General features: G+C 38.8%; 1 protein-coding gene across 2 annotated transcripts in view; it reads left to right on the top strand.

Annotated features, from left to right (window-relative positions):
* The window catches only part of fbxo18 (F-box DNA helicase 1), a 77,170-nt gene that overhangs the window by 46,078 nt on the left and 16,064 nt on the right, over window positions 1–15,028 (top strand). For both annotated transcript variants that reach the window (XM_028814213.2, XM_028814229.2), the window contains one exon: window positions 3,290–3,478. In XM_028814213.2, coding sequence (XP_028670046.1) covers window positions 3,290–3,478 — 189 coding nt within the window. The remainder of the gene's footprint in view (window positions 1–3,289; window positions 3,479–15,028) is intronic.

The raw sequence follows: 15,028 nt of genomic DNA, 5'->3' as shown, positions 1-15,028 counted from the left end.
TGTGTGTACCCCGCTTCGTTCTTAGTCACAAACTTGACGGGTGTGAGAATAACTTTTACCTCTTTTTATTCAGGTAGTGTGGCATAGTTATTAAGGCTTTGGACTTCAGCACCTAAGATTATGTGTTCGAGTCCTGCTACTGACACCGTGTGACCGTTAGCAAATCACTTGACCTGCCTGTGCTCCAATTGGAAAAACAAAAAAGAAATGTAGCCAATTGTATCTTAAATGTTGTAAGTCGTATTGGATAAAGGCGTTAGCCAAATAAATACATGTAAATGTAATTTATTTTTGTTTTTTTTCCCTCTTTTCTTTGCAGATACATACTGACTAAGCTGTCATTATTTTTATTATACCAACATACTACTTTGCTGCTTACTGTATTTTGTTTAGTCAAATGTGGAATTCACTTCCTCCATCTTTTTGTAGTCTTTCATTTTTGCTTCTGTAAAAGACTCAGTAACTAAGAATTGTTTAGTTTCTTCTGTTTTCTTATAGCCAGAATTTTACTTTCTGACATTATCTAGTCTTTTTTAAATGTCTTAATCCTGTGAGCTATATCTTTCTACAGCTGTTCTTGTATTTTCCAGTTTTTATGACACATTACAGCACTAGAGACTTCCTCAGAGGATAAATGCATTGCTTGACATTTTAAGCAGTGAAGAAGTGGTAGATCTTAATCAGTGCTGAAAAGCTAACAAGTACTAGCCTTAGGTGCCCAAAAGCTTTACCTACAAGCAGCATGGGGATGTTTAAATGATTTAAACTTTGAAATTGCTTTATTTAAGATAATGATCTTGCTAATGTAAGTTGCATGTATGCCTCTGCTTTATTTTAGGTTTTGATTTATATACAGTATATCTTCTTCTTCTTCTTCTTTCGGCTGCTCCCATTAGGGGTTGCCACAGCGGATCATCTTCTTCCATATCTTGATTTATATACAGTATATAATGGACAATTTAATTCTGTATGTCCTATCATCTCCCCTGTTATTTTTTACACAATACAGCTTTGCCCATTCCAAGATTTAGGAAATGATTGGCCTTGAAAGAACCTCAGATATATGCTGAGTTTCTATCTACAACAAAAAATATGCACACATTAGAATCACATTGTTTAAACAACAAGCTACCTCAGAAAAATTTTAGAGTCATTAATTACATGTATCTAAAAATGAGTAAAATTGGGCAATGCATTATTGCAGGTTGGATTATTTTTTAACTTCATGGTATATTAGAAAATACATTTCTATAATAATATATCCGAATCGCTTGTGTGTTTACAGACAGGCATGATTATCCAGGATACATACATGTTAACAATATCTGTCTGCTTTCATTCAGAATGAAAAATTTGTCAACCAGTTTTAGGTTAAATATTACTTACTCTTTACTATTAATTTTATGTAAATCCAGTATAAATGTCTGTAAACGTTTTTGTGATAAATACTAGTGGAAAATGCAGAGTTCCACAATTTTTCTAAAAAATGTTTTTGTGCACACTTCTCTCTCCTTTCTGTTTGACTGGATTTGATGTTAAGGGAAAAAGACAGAGTATGAAATTAAATAATGTACTTGTCTTGTCTTGTGTGTACATGTGTGTTTAGGGTCAATCACACCCTCCAAGACCCTTGTTCAAACAGAGAAATCTGCAGATTTGGCAATGACAACTTCATTATTTATCTAAAGAACTATTGCCAATGATTGCAAAACTCATTTTTAATCATCTTAACAATTTTATTTCCACATACACTACTGTTCAAAGTCTTCATTTTTTTGATGGAAATCGATGCAGTTTATTATCAAGAGATCATTAAATTGATTAAAATATAGCCATGGCATTACTAGTGTTTATAATGGCTGTTACTGCTTGAAATGGCTGATTTTTAAAATTTATTAATCACATATGGCCGCAAAGCCCTATTTTCAGCAATAAGGTTTTCACTCAGCATGGAACACAAAGCACATAACATGAATTTGACACGGGGAAGGGACAATCCATGACATGCCACCTAGTGGACGGAGTGATTAAGTCGTGAGTGAAGGGTGCAGTGGTGAGCAACTCATTAGCACAGTTTCTACAGACACAGCAGACCTAATGCTAGTGATAGACTGTGAAACAGCAAAAATATTCCAATCACTAGTGCTGGTTCTGGTTAATAAGCTCAGAGTATTTTTAGCTTATTCAGATTATCATCTTGGTGCACAGGTAGAAACTGACTGAGAAAACAAAACTCAAAAAGTGTGTGTCACTTTGACTGTTCCCTTCAACATACAGTACATAGCTGTATTAGACATGGCAAAGACCCGAGAATGGTTAAAAAAAAAAAAACCATCAACAATATTGTTTATAGGTCGTATGTGTTTACTCGTTTGGAATGAGCATGCTAACAGATGGTGGTTGTTTATTGTAGATGAAGCAGAAATGTGAATATAAAGCTCTTTTAGATTTCTGCCTCAGAGTTCACTTCAATTTAACCACAAATGTCTAATGTTACTTTGATTCATCTTATAGGTAAAGGTATAGGTGATTAACTTTATATGTGTTAAATTGGCATCTATAAGGAACCAAGTGAAAATAGTAACATTGGCCATTAAGCACTGTAGTAAATATAAATGAAAGTGTTATCTTTTATGTAGACAAACCTGTTCATCTATTCATTTTCTAATTGCACTAATCCAGAGCAGGGTAGCGAGGAAGCTAAACACTATTCTACTTAAGACTGGTCACAAGGCTAAAAACAATCCCTGGACAGGGTGACAGTCCATCACAGTATGGACAAAACCAATCAGTCCATTTCAACTTCATACTTGTTAGCATTTTGATATAATTACATGGATTCTGCTTCTTTTGTTTCAAAAACTATTAATGTAACTTGTGTAATGAATTATTATCCATCCATCCATCCATCCATTTTCCAACCATCCATCCATTTTCCAACCAGCTGCATCCAAACACGGGTTCACGGCGGGCTGCTGGAGCCAATCCCAGCCAACACAGGGCACAAGGCAGGAACCAATCCTGGGCAGGGTGCCAACCCACCGCAGGACACACACAAACACACCCACACACCAAGCACACACTAGGGCCAATTTAGAATCGCCAATCCACCTGACCTGCATGTCTATGGACTGTGGGAGGAAACCCACGCAGACACGGGGAGAACCCGGGAAGCGAACCCAGGTCCCCAGGTCACCCAACTGCGAGGCAGCAGCGCTACCCACTGCGCCACCGTGCTGCCCAGTAATGAATTATTATTATGATACTAATTGATTGTATTCTATTTTAGAAATTAGGGATCGATTTATTCAACATTTTGTTCATCATGGTGGCTTTAAAGGCTTGAAGAAATATGCTGTTGAAGCTGAGGATTGTGAACTTGAAGTAAAGATAGCATTGGTTGAAAAATACAACTTTCGTATTCCTGAATTAGTGAAGAGAATACACGACTGCTTTGTTGGAGATGCCTCTTTTGCAGGTACAGCATATTGTTGTTGTGTATATTGTAGAGGTGATGTAAGCTTATAGAAAGTTGTGGGGGCACTTAAAAAAACATTTTAATATTACAATGTAGATTACATAATGCAAACTTTCCATCTGTAATAAATAACCATTTTCTTTTTTGTCTTCTTAATTAAAGTGTTTATCCTGGCATGTAGATGATAAACCCCCATTCTTTGTTCCCTATGGAAACTTTTTATTTGTTCATCATAATAAAAATATTGTTGTCAGCTAAAAATGACCTTTAACTTTTGACACTAAACTGCTTCAGCTATTTTCATAATGCAACTGACAGGAATGTACTCAAGCTGTCATCCTTATTTGGCAAAGTACTTGCTAAAATTGGTACAATATCTTATCCAGCGAGCTCAGGACATGGAAGGTTTTTGAGATTTCAATAACCCTGTGTTAATCAGACTTTTCCATATTCAGTATGTGTCATAATTTTCACTGGTACATATTTGCCAGTATTTGCTGGCATAATTCTGATAACTTATTCAATGTGTTTACTATTTGGATATCATATTCTGTATATTAAAGCAGAAGAACTTGAGCTCCTCCTAGAGTGCCAAAGTTCAGCATGCACTTTAGTCTAGTGATGTACATAACTGTTCCTCTCTGTAAAGTTTCTAGTGTTTTTAATGTGTTTTTTTTTTATATTATTAATCTTAGTTGCATGCATTAAAGCTGACCAATGTTCGAACATAGCATTTCTTTATGATAAGTCATAAAGATGAAAAAAACAAATTAAAAACACTAGAAACTTTACAGTTTATGTATGTATACAGTGGAACCTCAGTTCACGACCATAATTCGTTACAAAACTCTGGTCGTAAACCGATTTGGTCGTGAACCGAAGCAATTTCCCCCATAGGATTGTATGTAAATACAATTAATCCGTTCCAGACCGTATGAACTATATGTAAATATATATTTTTTTAGTTTTTAAGCACAAATATAGTTAATTATACCATAGAATGCACAGCGTAATAGTAAACTAAATGTAAAAACATTTAATAACACTGAGAAAACCTTGAACAACAGAGAAAACTAACACTGCAATAGTTCACGCTATAGTGCTAGGAACTGCTCGCTAAAAACACATTTTTTTTAATGAGTTTTAAGCACAGGGAAAAAAATGAACATTTGAAAAAATCCGTAATTTAATAAGCCACCAAGAAAAGTAACATTGCAACAATGCACACTACGAACTGATCGCTGTAAACAGAACTGAAAACAAAAACAAGCCTTCTCTACCTTATGCGTCCAGTCCTCCCTCCCTCTCTCGCTCTCTTTTTCGTGTGTGCGTGTGTCTCTCTTGCGCGCCTGTGTGTGCGTGTGTCTCTCTTTCAGGAGCCTGGAGCACCTGTGTGTGTGTGTGTGTGTCTGTCTCTAGCACGCTCCTGTGTGTGTGCGCGCCTCTCTTGCATGCCTGTGTGTATGTGTCGTGCTCTTGCTCTCTCGCTCGCTGCACAGGAAATGCACAGGGAGAGACTGAACATGTACAAACCGAAAGGGAAACTGGCTTGTTTGTATACCGAGTGTGTGGTCGTGAACCGAGGCAAAAGTTTGGCGAACTTTTTGGTTGTAAACCGATTTGTACGTGTACCGAGACGTTCGTGAACCGAGGTTCCACTGTATATGTGGAACTCTCTCTATTATATAAAAAAGTCTTCGGTCGAGCCTTTCGAATTCCATTGCTTTCATAATCTCTAACCTGTTCTGCATGTGTATCACGCCAACATTTTTGAACATCTTTATGAAGTCTTTTATTTCTGACCCCGATTAGACCTTTGAGGTTTTCAATTCCGCTTGGTCTGGGCTTGTTATTACTTTCCTTATTTTCAGAATTTGCACATACATTATTATTGTTCTTTTTTGCATTCTTGTCTCTCCAATATAGTGTGTGTATATATATATATATATATATATATATATATATATATATATATATATATATATATATATATATATATATATATATAATATGTGTGTGTGTGTACAGTATGTATATTTGTGTGTATGTATATGTATATATGTATGTGTATATGTGTGTGTATATATATATATATATATATATGTATGTATGTAATATATACACATTTGGACAACTTTGTAATGTGCGCTTTAAATGACATGCTAGAGTCAAAGATAACTCTTAGATTGCGGGCTGATTCAGTAAAATTAATGGTGATTCCAAATGAGTTCAATGATGACAAAATATTGTGATCAGCGTCATTCCCTCCAACAATTAACATCTCTGTTTTATCGATGTTTAAAGACAAGTAGTTCTAATCCATCCACTCCTTTAATTCACTAACACAACTAATTAAAGACAACATCAGAGAAACTTCCATCCATCTGTCCATTATCCAACCCGCTATATCCTAGCTACAGGGTTACGGGGGTCTGCTGGAGCCAATCCCAGCCAACACAGGGAGCAAGGCAGGAAACAAACCCCGGGCAGGGCGCCAGCCCACCACAGGGTGCACACACACACACACACCCACACTAGGGACAATTTAGGATCGCCAATGCACCTAACCTGCATGTCTTTGGACTGTGGGAGGAAACCGGAGCGCCCGGAGGAAACCCATGCAGACACGGGGAGAACATGCAAACTCCATGCAGGGAGGACCGGGGAAGCGAACCCGGGTCTCCTAACTGCAGGGCAGCAGCGCTACCCACTGTGCCACCGTGCTGCCCTCGGAGAAACTTCATTTGATCTAAATGAAAGGTATAACTGGATGTCATCTGCATACGAGTGAAAATTAACATTATGTTTCCTAATGATAGATCCCAGAGGAAGCATGTAAAGTGAAAACAGTAAAGGTCCCAGTACTGAGTCCTGTGGGACACCATATCTCACTTCTGTGTATAATGATGGAGTACTGTCAGCACATTTCTGTACATATTGGAATCGATTTGATAAATAAAAACTGAACCAAGCGAGCACAGTGCCTGTAAGCCCAACATCATTTTCTAGCCTGTGCAGTAAAATCGAATGGTCAATGGTGTCAAATGCTGCACTTAAGTCTAACAACATAATTATAGTGGAGTTTCCTTCATCAGAGGATATCAGAATGTCATTTACAACCCGTGTTAGTGCCGTTTCTGTACTATGACCAGTGTGGAAACCAGACTGGAATTTCTCAAATAAATTGTAATGCGTAAGGTGTGACTGAAGCTGATTGGCGACTACTTTTTCTAGTATTTTAGAGGGAAAGGGTAAATTTGAAATAGGCCTATAATTATTTAGTATGTGTGGGTTTAGGTCTGACTTTTTAAGTAATGGTTTAATGACTGACACTTTTAGTGCATCAGGTACTGTGCCATGCAATAATGAACTATTGATAATGTTTAGAATAGGCGCTGCAAGAACATCCATTGCACTTTTTACTAGTTTTGTTGGCACTGGATCTAGGGAACAAGTAGTGGGTTTCATTTTAGAAATTAAAGTTAAGACTTCCTGCTCAGTTACAGGATTTAAATTAGTAAAGTGCTGAATGCAATGTGAGGCAGGGTCTGCTAAGCTAGTATGCGGTTTGTACTGTGAAGCTGAGATCTATTTTTAATTTTCTCATTGAAGAAGTTCATAAAGTCTGTACTGCAAATATCTGTTGGCATTTTGCACTGTAGATCTGAATTCCCATTTGTTAATTTAGCAACTGTTCTAAACAGTACCCGAGGATTTTTATAATTGCTATCTATTATTGTAGAATAGTATTCTGAGCGAGCTTTAAAGAGAGCTTTTTATATTTTTTAACACTCACTGTCCATGCAGTTTGAAAGACATGTAGCTTTGTTGTTCTCCATCTGCGCTCCAGTTTTCGATACTCTAATTTAAGAGCTTGAGTTTTTTCATTAAACCAGGGAGAGTTTCTATGTGCTTTGATCACTTTTGTTTTAAGGGGAGCCACTGCGTCCAGAGCATCTCTTAAGGTCACATTATAATATGATGTTAGCTGATCTAAATTGTTTTCCACGTTTACATTTGATGTTAACTGATCTAAATGGTTTTCCACAATTACACTCGACTTACTCAAAGTATCTATAAATTCTGAAGCAGAATTAAAATCTAGATGTCGCACTGTCTTTGTTTTAATCTGTGAGTACGTTGGCAAGGGCAGGACTAAATCAAATGTAATTAAGTAGTGATCAGAAATAATTTAATGGAGTAATATTTAAATTTTGAATTTCAACTTTGTAAGTTATAATTAAATCTAATGTGTGGTTGTGATTATGAATTGGACCTTTGACAATCTGACAAAATCCTACTGAATTTAACAAATAAGTAAAACATTTGCTAAAAGTGTCAGTTTCCACATCAATGTGTACATTAAAATCCCCCATCAGTACGACGTGATCATAATTTATAGGCAAATCAGATAAAAGGTTGCTAAATTCAGTCATGAACAATGAATTTAGCCCTGGTGGTCTGTAGACTAGCACTATAATTGTGTTGGAATCTGTTTTAATATTTAAAGTGAATGCCTCAAAGGATGTAAAGTCGCCTAAATTTTTAGACGTGATTTGCATTTTGTTACCATGAATTATTCCAAGGCCGCCTACTTGACCAGAATCTCTAGACTTATGAAGGAACGAGTATCCATCTGGTGACGCCTCAGCTAGGGGAACAGTGTCACATTTACTAAGCCAAGTTTCAGTGAGAAGACACAGATCAGATTTTGTACATAATATAATATAATTTATGAAAACAGTTTTACTTCCAAAAGAGTGAATGTTCAATAAGCAGCATTTAAAACTGCATGCTTCTTTCTGAACTGGTGATATATTTTTTGTTTTAATTTGAAGTAAATTTTTATTACAGATGCCCCTGGTGGAGGGTTTGGTTTTATCACTTGGTCTAATTATACACCTTATTTTTTGGTTATTAAGTAATTTAAGGTTTGCATCAAGACTAAATTTACTGGATGCCCCACAACAGGGATTATGAGTAACAGGTGGGATAAACAACAGCCTGTGATTTAAGATCACATGACTGAGGCCTGGATGGTGCTCTAATCAGTCAGCCAGGCAGTTTTGCTGCCATATTTTGGGATAATACATAAGATCCCCTCTAGTTGGGATGATTTTTGGGAAAGGCCTGGATTTTTCAAAAGAGATGGTCTTCATCCTAATTGTTCACAAACACTATGCTTTTATTTGCACACCAGGTTTCTAGCCAGCAGTGAAGGAAATGCAATCTGCTATAATTCACATCCCCTCTATATAATCTTGGTAAGGGGCAAGATACAATTAAATTCTGACATTTTCTTTTAGCTTTGGTGCATAGAGAGATGAAGTTCCTCTTTAATACCTCAGATTGCTGTAAATAAATATCATTAGTACCGACATGCAGCAATAAGGTAGATACTTCATCGTCGGTGACATGGTCCAATGCGGCCTCTATGTCAGAAATCTTGGCCCCTGCGAGGCATTTAACATTAACTGCTGGTTTAACATAGTTTGGAATTCTAACATTCCGCACTATGGAATCGCCAATTATGAGCACTTTCTTATTCTCAAGTTCCACCGGCGCGCTGCGGAGTGCTGATAATCTGTTCTGGGTCCGAATTGGTGACCTGGGTGCTGAGGGAGTAAATTTTGGCTTCTTAGATCTCCATCTTACTGTTACCCACTCGCCCTGTGGCTGAATTGGTGCTGCTGACTTTGGCCGCACACTGACTACAATGGGGCCTGGAGAGACTGAGGCCGAATCAGAAGTAGCCGAATTGTCTAAACAAACTGAGTCGATCTGATTTTCGGTTTGCCTAATTGCCATCAGATTCCTAACATGGTCCTCCAATTCACGTATTTTCCCGACCAACTCTAAATTAACTAAACACTTTTGGCAGATGAAACTGTCTACACTGTAGCCGGAAAACCTGAACTGTACATGCTGCAGGACACACAACATATAAACGTGCCCTCAACGGGCAGAGAGCAGATAGAACTTATGTTTAGCACTGATATCATCTTCTCCGTTTTTGTAGTAACTTCAGTGCTTCTGCGTTTTCTGCGTTCAGCTGAATCACTAAGAGACAGTCGGCTTTAAGTTTCCACCACCCGCTGAGTGATCGACTTTGATTTCTCACTGCCGGTTATTTCACCTGGTCAGCTGTCGGCTTTACTTCAGTTGAACTTACTTGGGTGTTTGCGAAGGGCTATGTGCCTGGGGGAGACACCGCTGCTCTGTGCTTCTGCTCACTGCTACTCTGAAGAGGTGTGGCCTGAAAGAGAGAGATGTATGTTTGAGAAAGGAAGTGTATGTGTGTATGTATATATATATATGTATGTGTGTGTGTGTGTGTATGTATATATATATATATATATATATATATATATGTATATATATATAGATATATATTCGTTGCATTCGTAGTCTGAGTCTCGACAACCTGAATTGTGTGGGTGGTTACCTACCAGGTAACGCTTGTGGTTGGTCTGCCAATTGGCAAACATCTGCCACGGTGCCCTCTTTCAGTTGCAAGAAGCAGATCATGGAATGTTGCATAGTTTTACTGTCAAATAATACAAAGAGTACGCGACATGTGTTTCGCCCTCATTTGGGCTCATCAGGTGTACACACACTACTGCTCCCCTCTCAGGATGGTTGCCATTTGGCAGACCAACCACAAGCGTTACCTGGTAGGTAACCACCTACGCAATTCAGGTCATCGAGACTCAGACTACGAATGCAATGAATGTAATTACTCCAGACCTACATGCTGTCAAATAAAAGAACCACACGCCGTGGCGCAGTGTAAAGGGGCTTTGTCTCTGACACTGACGTCCGAGGTTTGATTCCCCAAGAGGAGAGCAGTAGAGTGTGTACGCCTGATGAGCCCAAATGAGGGTGAAACACATGCCGCGTACTCTTTGCATTATTTGACAGTAAAACTATGCAATATATATATATATATATATATATATATATTATCACGAGGTGTATCCAGGCCATTCCTCAGGGAATGGGACTCCAGGTGCTCCTTCACGAACTGCGATATTTTCCACAACAGCAGGCTCCCGTCCTCCTTGGATTTTGTCCCACCGTTAGCTCCGGGATTGGCATCCTTCGGCCAGCCAAACGCCCCCGGATGGTCTCCCCCTGCGAGGTAGGCACCCGGAAAAATGCACCTCGCGCCTCCAGGCAGTCCCTCCTGGGGTCCGGTACCTACCTCTTGAAACCCTTCCTCCGGAGGTAGCTTCCACGGCCAGGCGGCTTCTTCAGGCCCGTGGCCCTTTCCTCAGCGACGGGCGCCCTCGAGTTGCCTGCTGTCTTCAGGCCATGCCTGGCCGTCTTCTTTCCCATCGGGGAGAAGCGGTGTCCTCGCGGGCCTAGGGCAAAAACACTAGTGAGAGGGACTGAGTCGCTAGCACAAAGCGCGCGAGTGTTGCGGGGCCACACATACTTCGTGCCACACCGAAACTGCGTGTGTCTCACGCTGCTGTGCTAGGCTACTTTACAAATTATTTAACGATGGGTCCCTGCCTTGGAACAGGCAGAGAGTCCCAACTGGGATGCCATGTAACAGATAGCCCGGCCACAGGCAGACACAGCACCAATGTCCAAAACACACAGGTTATTTACAAATTCTGGCTCCACCAGTTCACTCACGACTCCTCAGTCTTATCTCTCTTTCGGCCGCCTCCACTTCTCTCTCGCTAACTCCGTCTTTCTCCACCCGACTCTGGCTTCTCAAAGAGAGTGAGGCGGCCCCTTTTATCACGCCCCAAATGTGTTCCAGGTGCTCGGTGATGGTCTTCTGGCAGCATTTCCTGGTGTGGCGGAAATGCTGCCCTTGCACCCGGAAGCACTCTGGGCGAACACAGTTCCTGGAGCAGTAGCATGTCCTGGTGTGGCAGAAGTGCCTACTCCAGGGCTCAGGAACCATCCAGGCAGCCCCTTGGTTGGGCCGCAGTCCCCCACAGGGGAGCTTCCCAGCTTCGTTATTGTGGCCCTTGATGGGTAATCAGGGAGGCTGCCCTCTTGCACCCAGGGGAGACATTGTGCTTTTTCCGGTCCTTCCCTGATCCAGGCTTCCCGGTGGGGCAAGGTCCCTGGTCGTCTGCCACAATATATATATATATATATATATATATACAGTACTGTGCAAAAGTTTTAGGCAGGTGTGAAAAAACGCTGTAAACAAAGAATGCTTTCAGAAATATAAATAATGATTGTTTATTGTTATCAATTTACAAAATGCAAAGTGAGCGAACAAAAGAAAAATCTAAATCAAATCAATATTTGGTGTTACTACCTTTTGCCTTCAAACCAGCATCAATTCTTATAGGTACACTTGCACAAAGTCAGGGATTTTGTAGGATTCTAGTCAGGTGTATGATCAACCAATTATACCAAACAGGTGCTAATGATCATCAATGTCACACGTAGGTTGAAACACAGTCATTAACTGAAACAGAAACAGCTGTGTAGGAGGTTTAAAACTGGGTGAGGAACAGCCAAACTCTGCTACCAAGGTGAGGTTGTGGAAGACAGTTTCATGTCATGGCAAGATTGAGCACAGCAACAAGACACAAAGTAATTATACTGCATCAGCAAGGTCTCTCCCAGACAAAGATTTCAAAGCAGACTGGGGTTTCAAGATGTGCTGTTCAAGCTCTTTTGAAGAAGCACAAAGAAATGGGCAACGTTGAGGATCGTAGACGCAGTGGTCGGCCAAGGAAAGACACATCAAGCTTATTACCCTTCGAAATAAGAAAATGTCCAGCAGTGCCATCAGCTCAGAACTGGCAGAAACCAGTGGGACCCAGGTACACCCATCTACTGTCCGGAGAAGTCTGGCCAGAAGTGGTCTTCATGGAAGAGTTGCAGTCAAAAAGCCATACCTCCGACATGGAAACAAGGCCAAGTGACTCAAGTATGCATGAAAACATAGGAACTGGGGTGCAGAAAAATGGAAGCAGGTGCTCTGGACTGATGAGTCAAAATTTGAAATACTTGGCTGTAGCAGAAGGCAGTTTGTTCGTCGATGGGCTGGAGAGTGGTACAATAATGAGTGTCTGCAGGCAACAGTGAAGCATGGTGGAGGTTCCTTGAACGTTTGGGGCTGCATTTCTGCAAATGGAGTTGTAGATTTGGTCAGGATTAATGTGTTCTCAATGCTGAGAAATAAAGGCAGATACTTATCCATCATGCAATACCATCAGGGAGGCGTATGATTGGCCCCAAATTTATTCTGCAGCAGGACAACGACCCCAAACATACAGCCAACATCATTAAGAACTATCTTCAGCGTAAAGAAGAATAAGAAGTCCTGGAAGTGATGGTATGGCCCCCACAGAGCCCTGATCTCAACATCATTGAGTGTGTCTGGGATTACATGAAGAGACAGAAGGATGTGAGGAAGCCTACATCCACAGAAGATCTGTGGTTAGTTCTCCAAGATGTTTGGAACAACCTACCAGCCGAGTTCCTTCAAAAAATGTGTGCAAGTGTACCTAGAAGAATTGATGCTGTTTTGAAGGCAAAGGGTGGTCATACCAAATATTGATTTGATTTAGATTTCTCTTTTGTTCATTCACTGCATTTTGTTGATTGATGAAAATAAATGATTAACACTTCCATTTTTGAAAGCATTCTTTGTTTACAGCATTTTTTCACACCTGCCTGAAACTTTTGCACAGTACTGTGTAATATATATATATATATATATATATATATATATATATATATATATATATCTGTTATCTTGGCAAAGGAGGGCTGCACAAAATGTTAAATGAAGTGCCAATAATTGTGGCACACATATTTAAGTAAAAATTGTTTTATGATAAGAATTTCTTTTTTCCATTTAATTATCTTACTTCATTTGAAAGTTACTTTTTTGTTAATATTTTTAATAACAGATCAAGAGGATAAACAGTAAAACACTTTTTCACAGCCATTTTTTTTTATTCCCCTGAGCAGAACCTTCTTAAGTATTGAATAGTTCCCTATGTTATTTTCAAATTATATTTTGACTGAAATGAAAGGTAAAATACGAATATAGAAAGTATTGGTACTGACAACAGGTATTCACTTTAGGTCATAATTAAGAGCTTTGATATTCCAGCTTACAAATATCAGTGATTGATCAGTGATACATTATTTCTGTTGATTAGAGATCAATTTGTGATCTTCGGTTAAAGTTTACTTTTTTCAGATTTCAACTTTAATGCTAATGTCATATGTCTGTTGCCGGTAATTGTAGTCAGTGGACTAACATAAATATTTACACTTACAACTGCTTGAGTAAAAGAATACAGAAATAATAACTTGCTCTCTTTCCCTTTTCCACCCACAGACCCCTCTCTAATTTTGCCTCTAGACAAAGAGCAGGCATCACAGAGTCCCAGCCTTCTGACATGCAAAGCACACACAAAACATGAAAAATTTCCTGTGGCAGCAGTGATATAAAGAATAAACTATGATAATTGCAGTTAATTGCACACAAATCTTAATGATGATACAGCTAAGGTAGAAAAACCCGAGGTATTCTCTTGAACAGTCTCCTCAAAGGGGAGAAAAGGGCTGTATATAGATAGTTGAGAATGACACTTCAAAAGACATTCTTCCATCCATTTTCCAGTCCTTAAATACCTTATATAGTACGTTTATATATTATGATTGTACTCTTTTTATAGCGTTATTTAAAAAAAAAAAAAAAAAAGCTGGGATGAAAGTAGCAGATGTATACATGCATGCACATGGGTACTGTAAATGTACATGTAAACCTAAAGATACATTAATACTTACTATTAACACGTTTAAAAAATACTCTGTGTAGTATGTGAACTATAAGTACTAAATGTATTCTTGTTATTCATCATTGTACTATATGTACAATATCAGTGAACAAATAGAGAACGTAAAGGTTAAAATATTACTAATGTATTTAGATACAATGGAAAATAATAGTAAACAAAGAGAAGAGATGAGGAATAGTGGTAAATGTAGTATAATAAACCTGGTATGAACTGCAAACATAATCATATCCCACACTGCTAGCATTCTTCTTTGCATTCCACATAGACAGTTTGACCCCTGTGTTCATAATAATCATTTCATGTTTTAAATATTGTTGGAATCAATCTTTTAGCTCTTGTTCCACCTCCTGTGGAGAGGTATAGAAATAGAATTGATCACTAATCATTACTTTCTGTCTAGCCGGGCACAGAAGACTACAGTATGTGATTTCAGCTCCTCGCATGTGCTATTTGATGCTGTAGATTGCTGCCCATTTTGCAGCTGTGATAGGAGAGAAATCTAGGAATATATGGATTTGACTCTTTTCAAATATGTTCTTCTCGTTCTTTTTGAGATGGAATATTAAGTGTGCTTCATCCCATAGTGTATCAAATTTAACTACTAAATTTCTTAGGGATTTGATCCATGTAGTTGTTAAGCAGTTAAAATCTTTGTCTTAAAGTTTTCTCCTTAAATTTTAGAAAAGAATACTGGTACACATTTTATTGTATTGTGACTTTTCATCCTGATATTTTTCCTTCTGTATCTATC

Source organism: Erpetoichthys calabaricus, chromosome 1 (genome assembly GCF_900747795.2).
Source record: "Erpetoichthys calabaricus chromosome 1, fErpCal1.3, whole genome shotgun sequence".
Taxonomy (NCBI): Eukaryota; Metazoa; Chordata; class Cladistia; order Polypteriformes; family Polypteridae; genus Erpetoichthys; species Erpetoichthys calabaricus.
The sequence above is the reverse complement of the archived record's forward strand: the minus strand, read 5'-3'. Positions and strand labels throughout refer to the sequence as shown.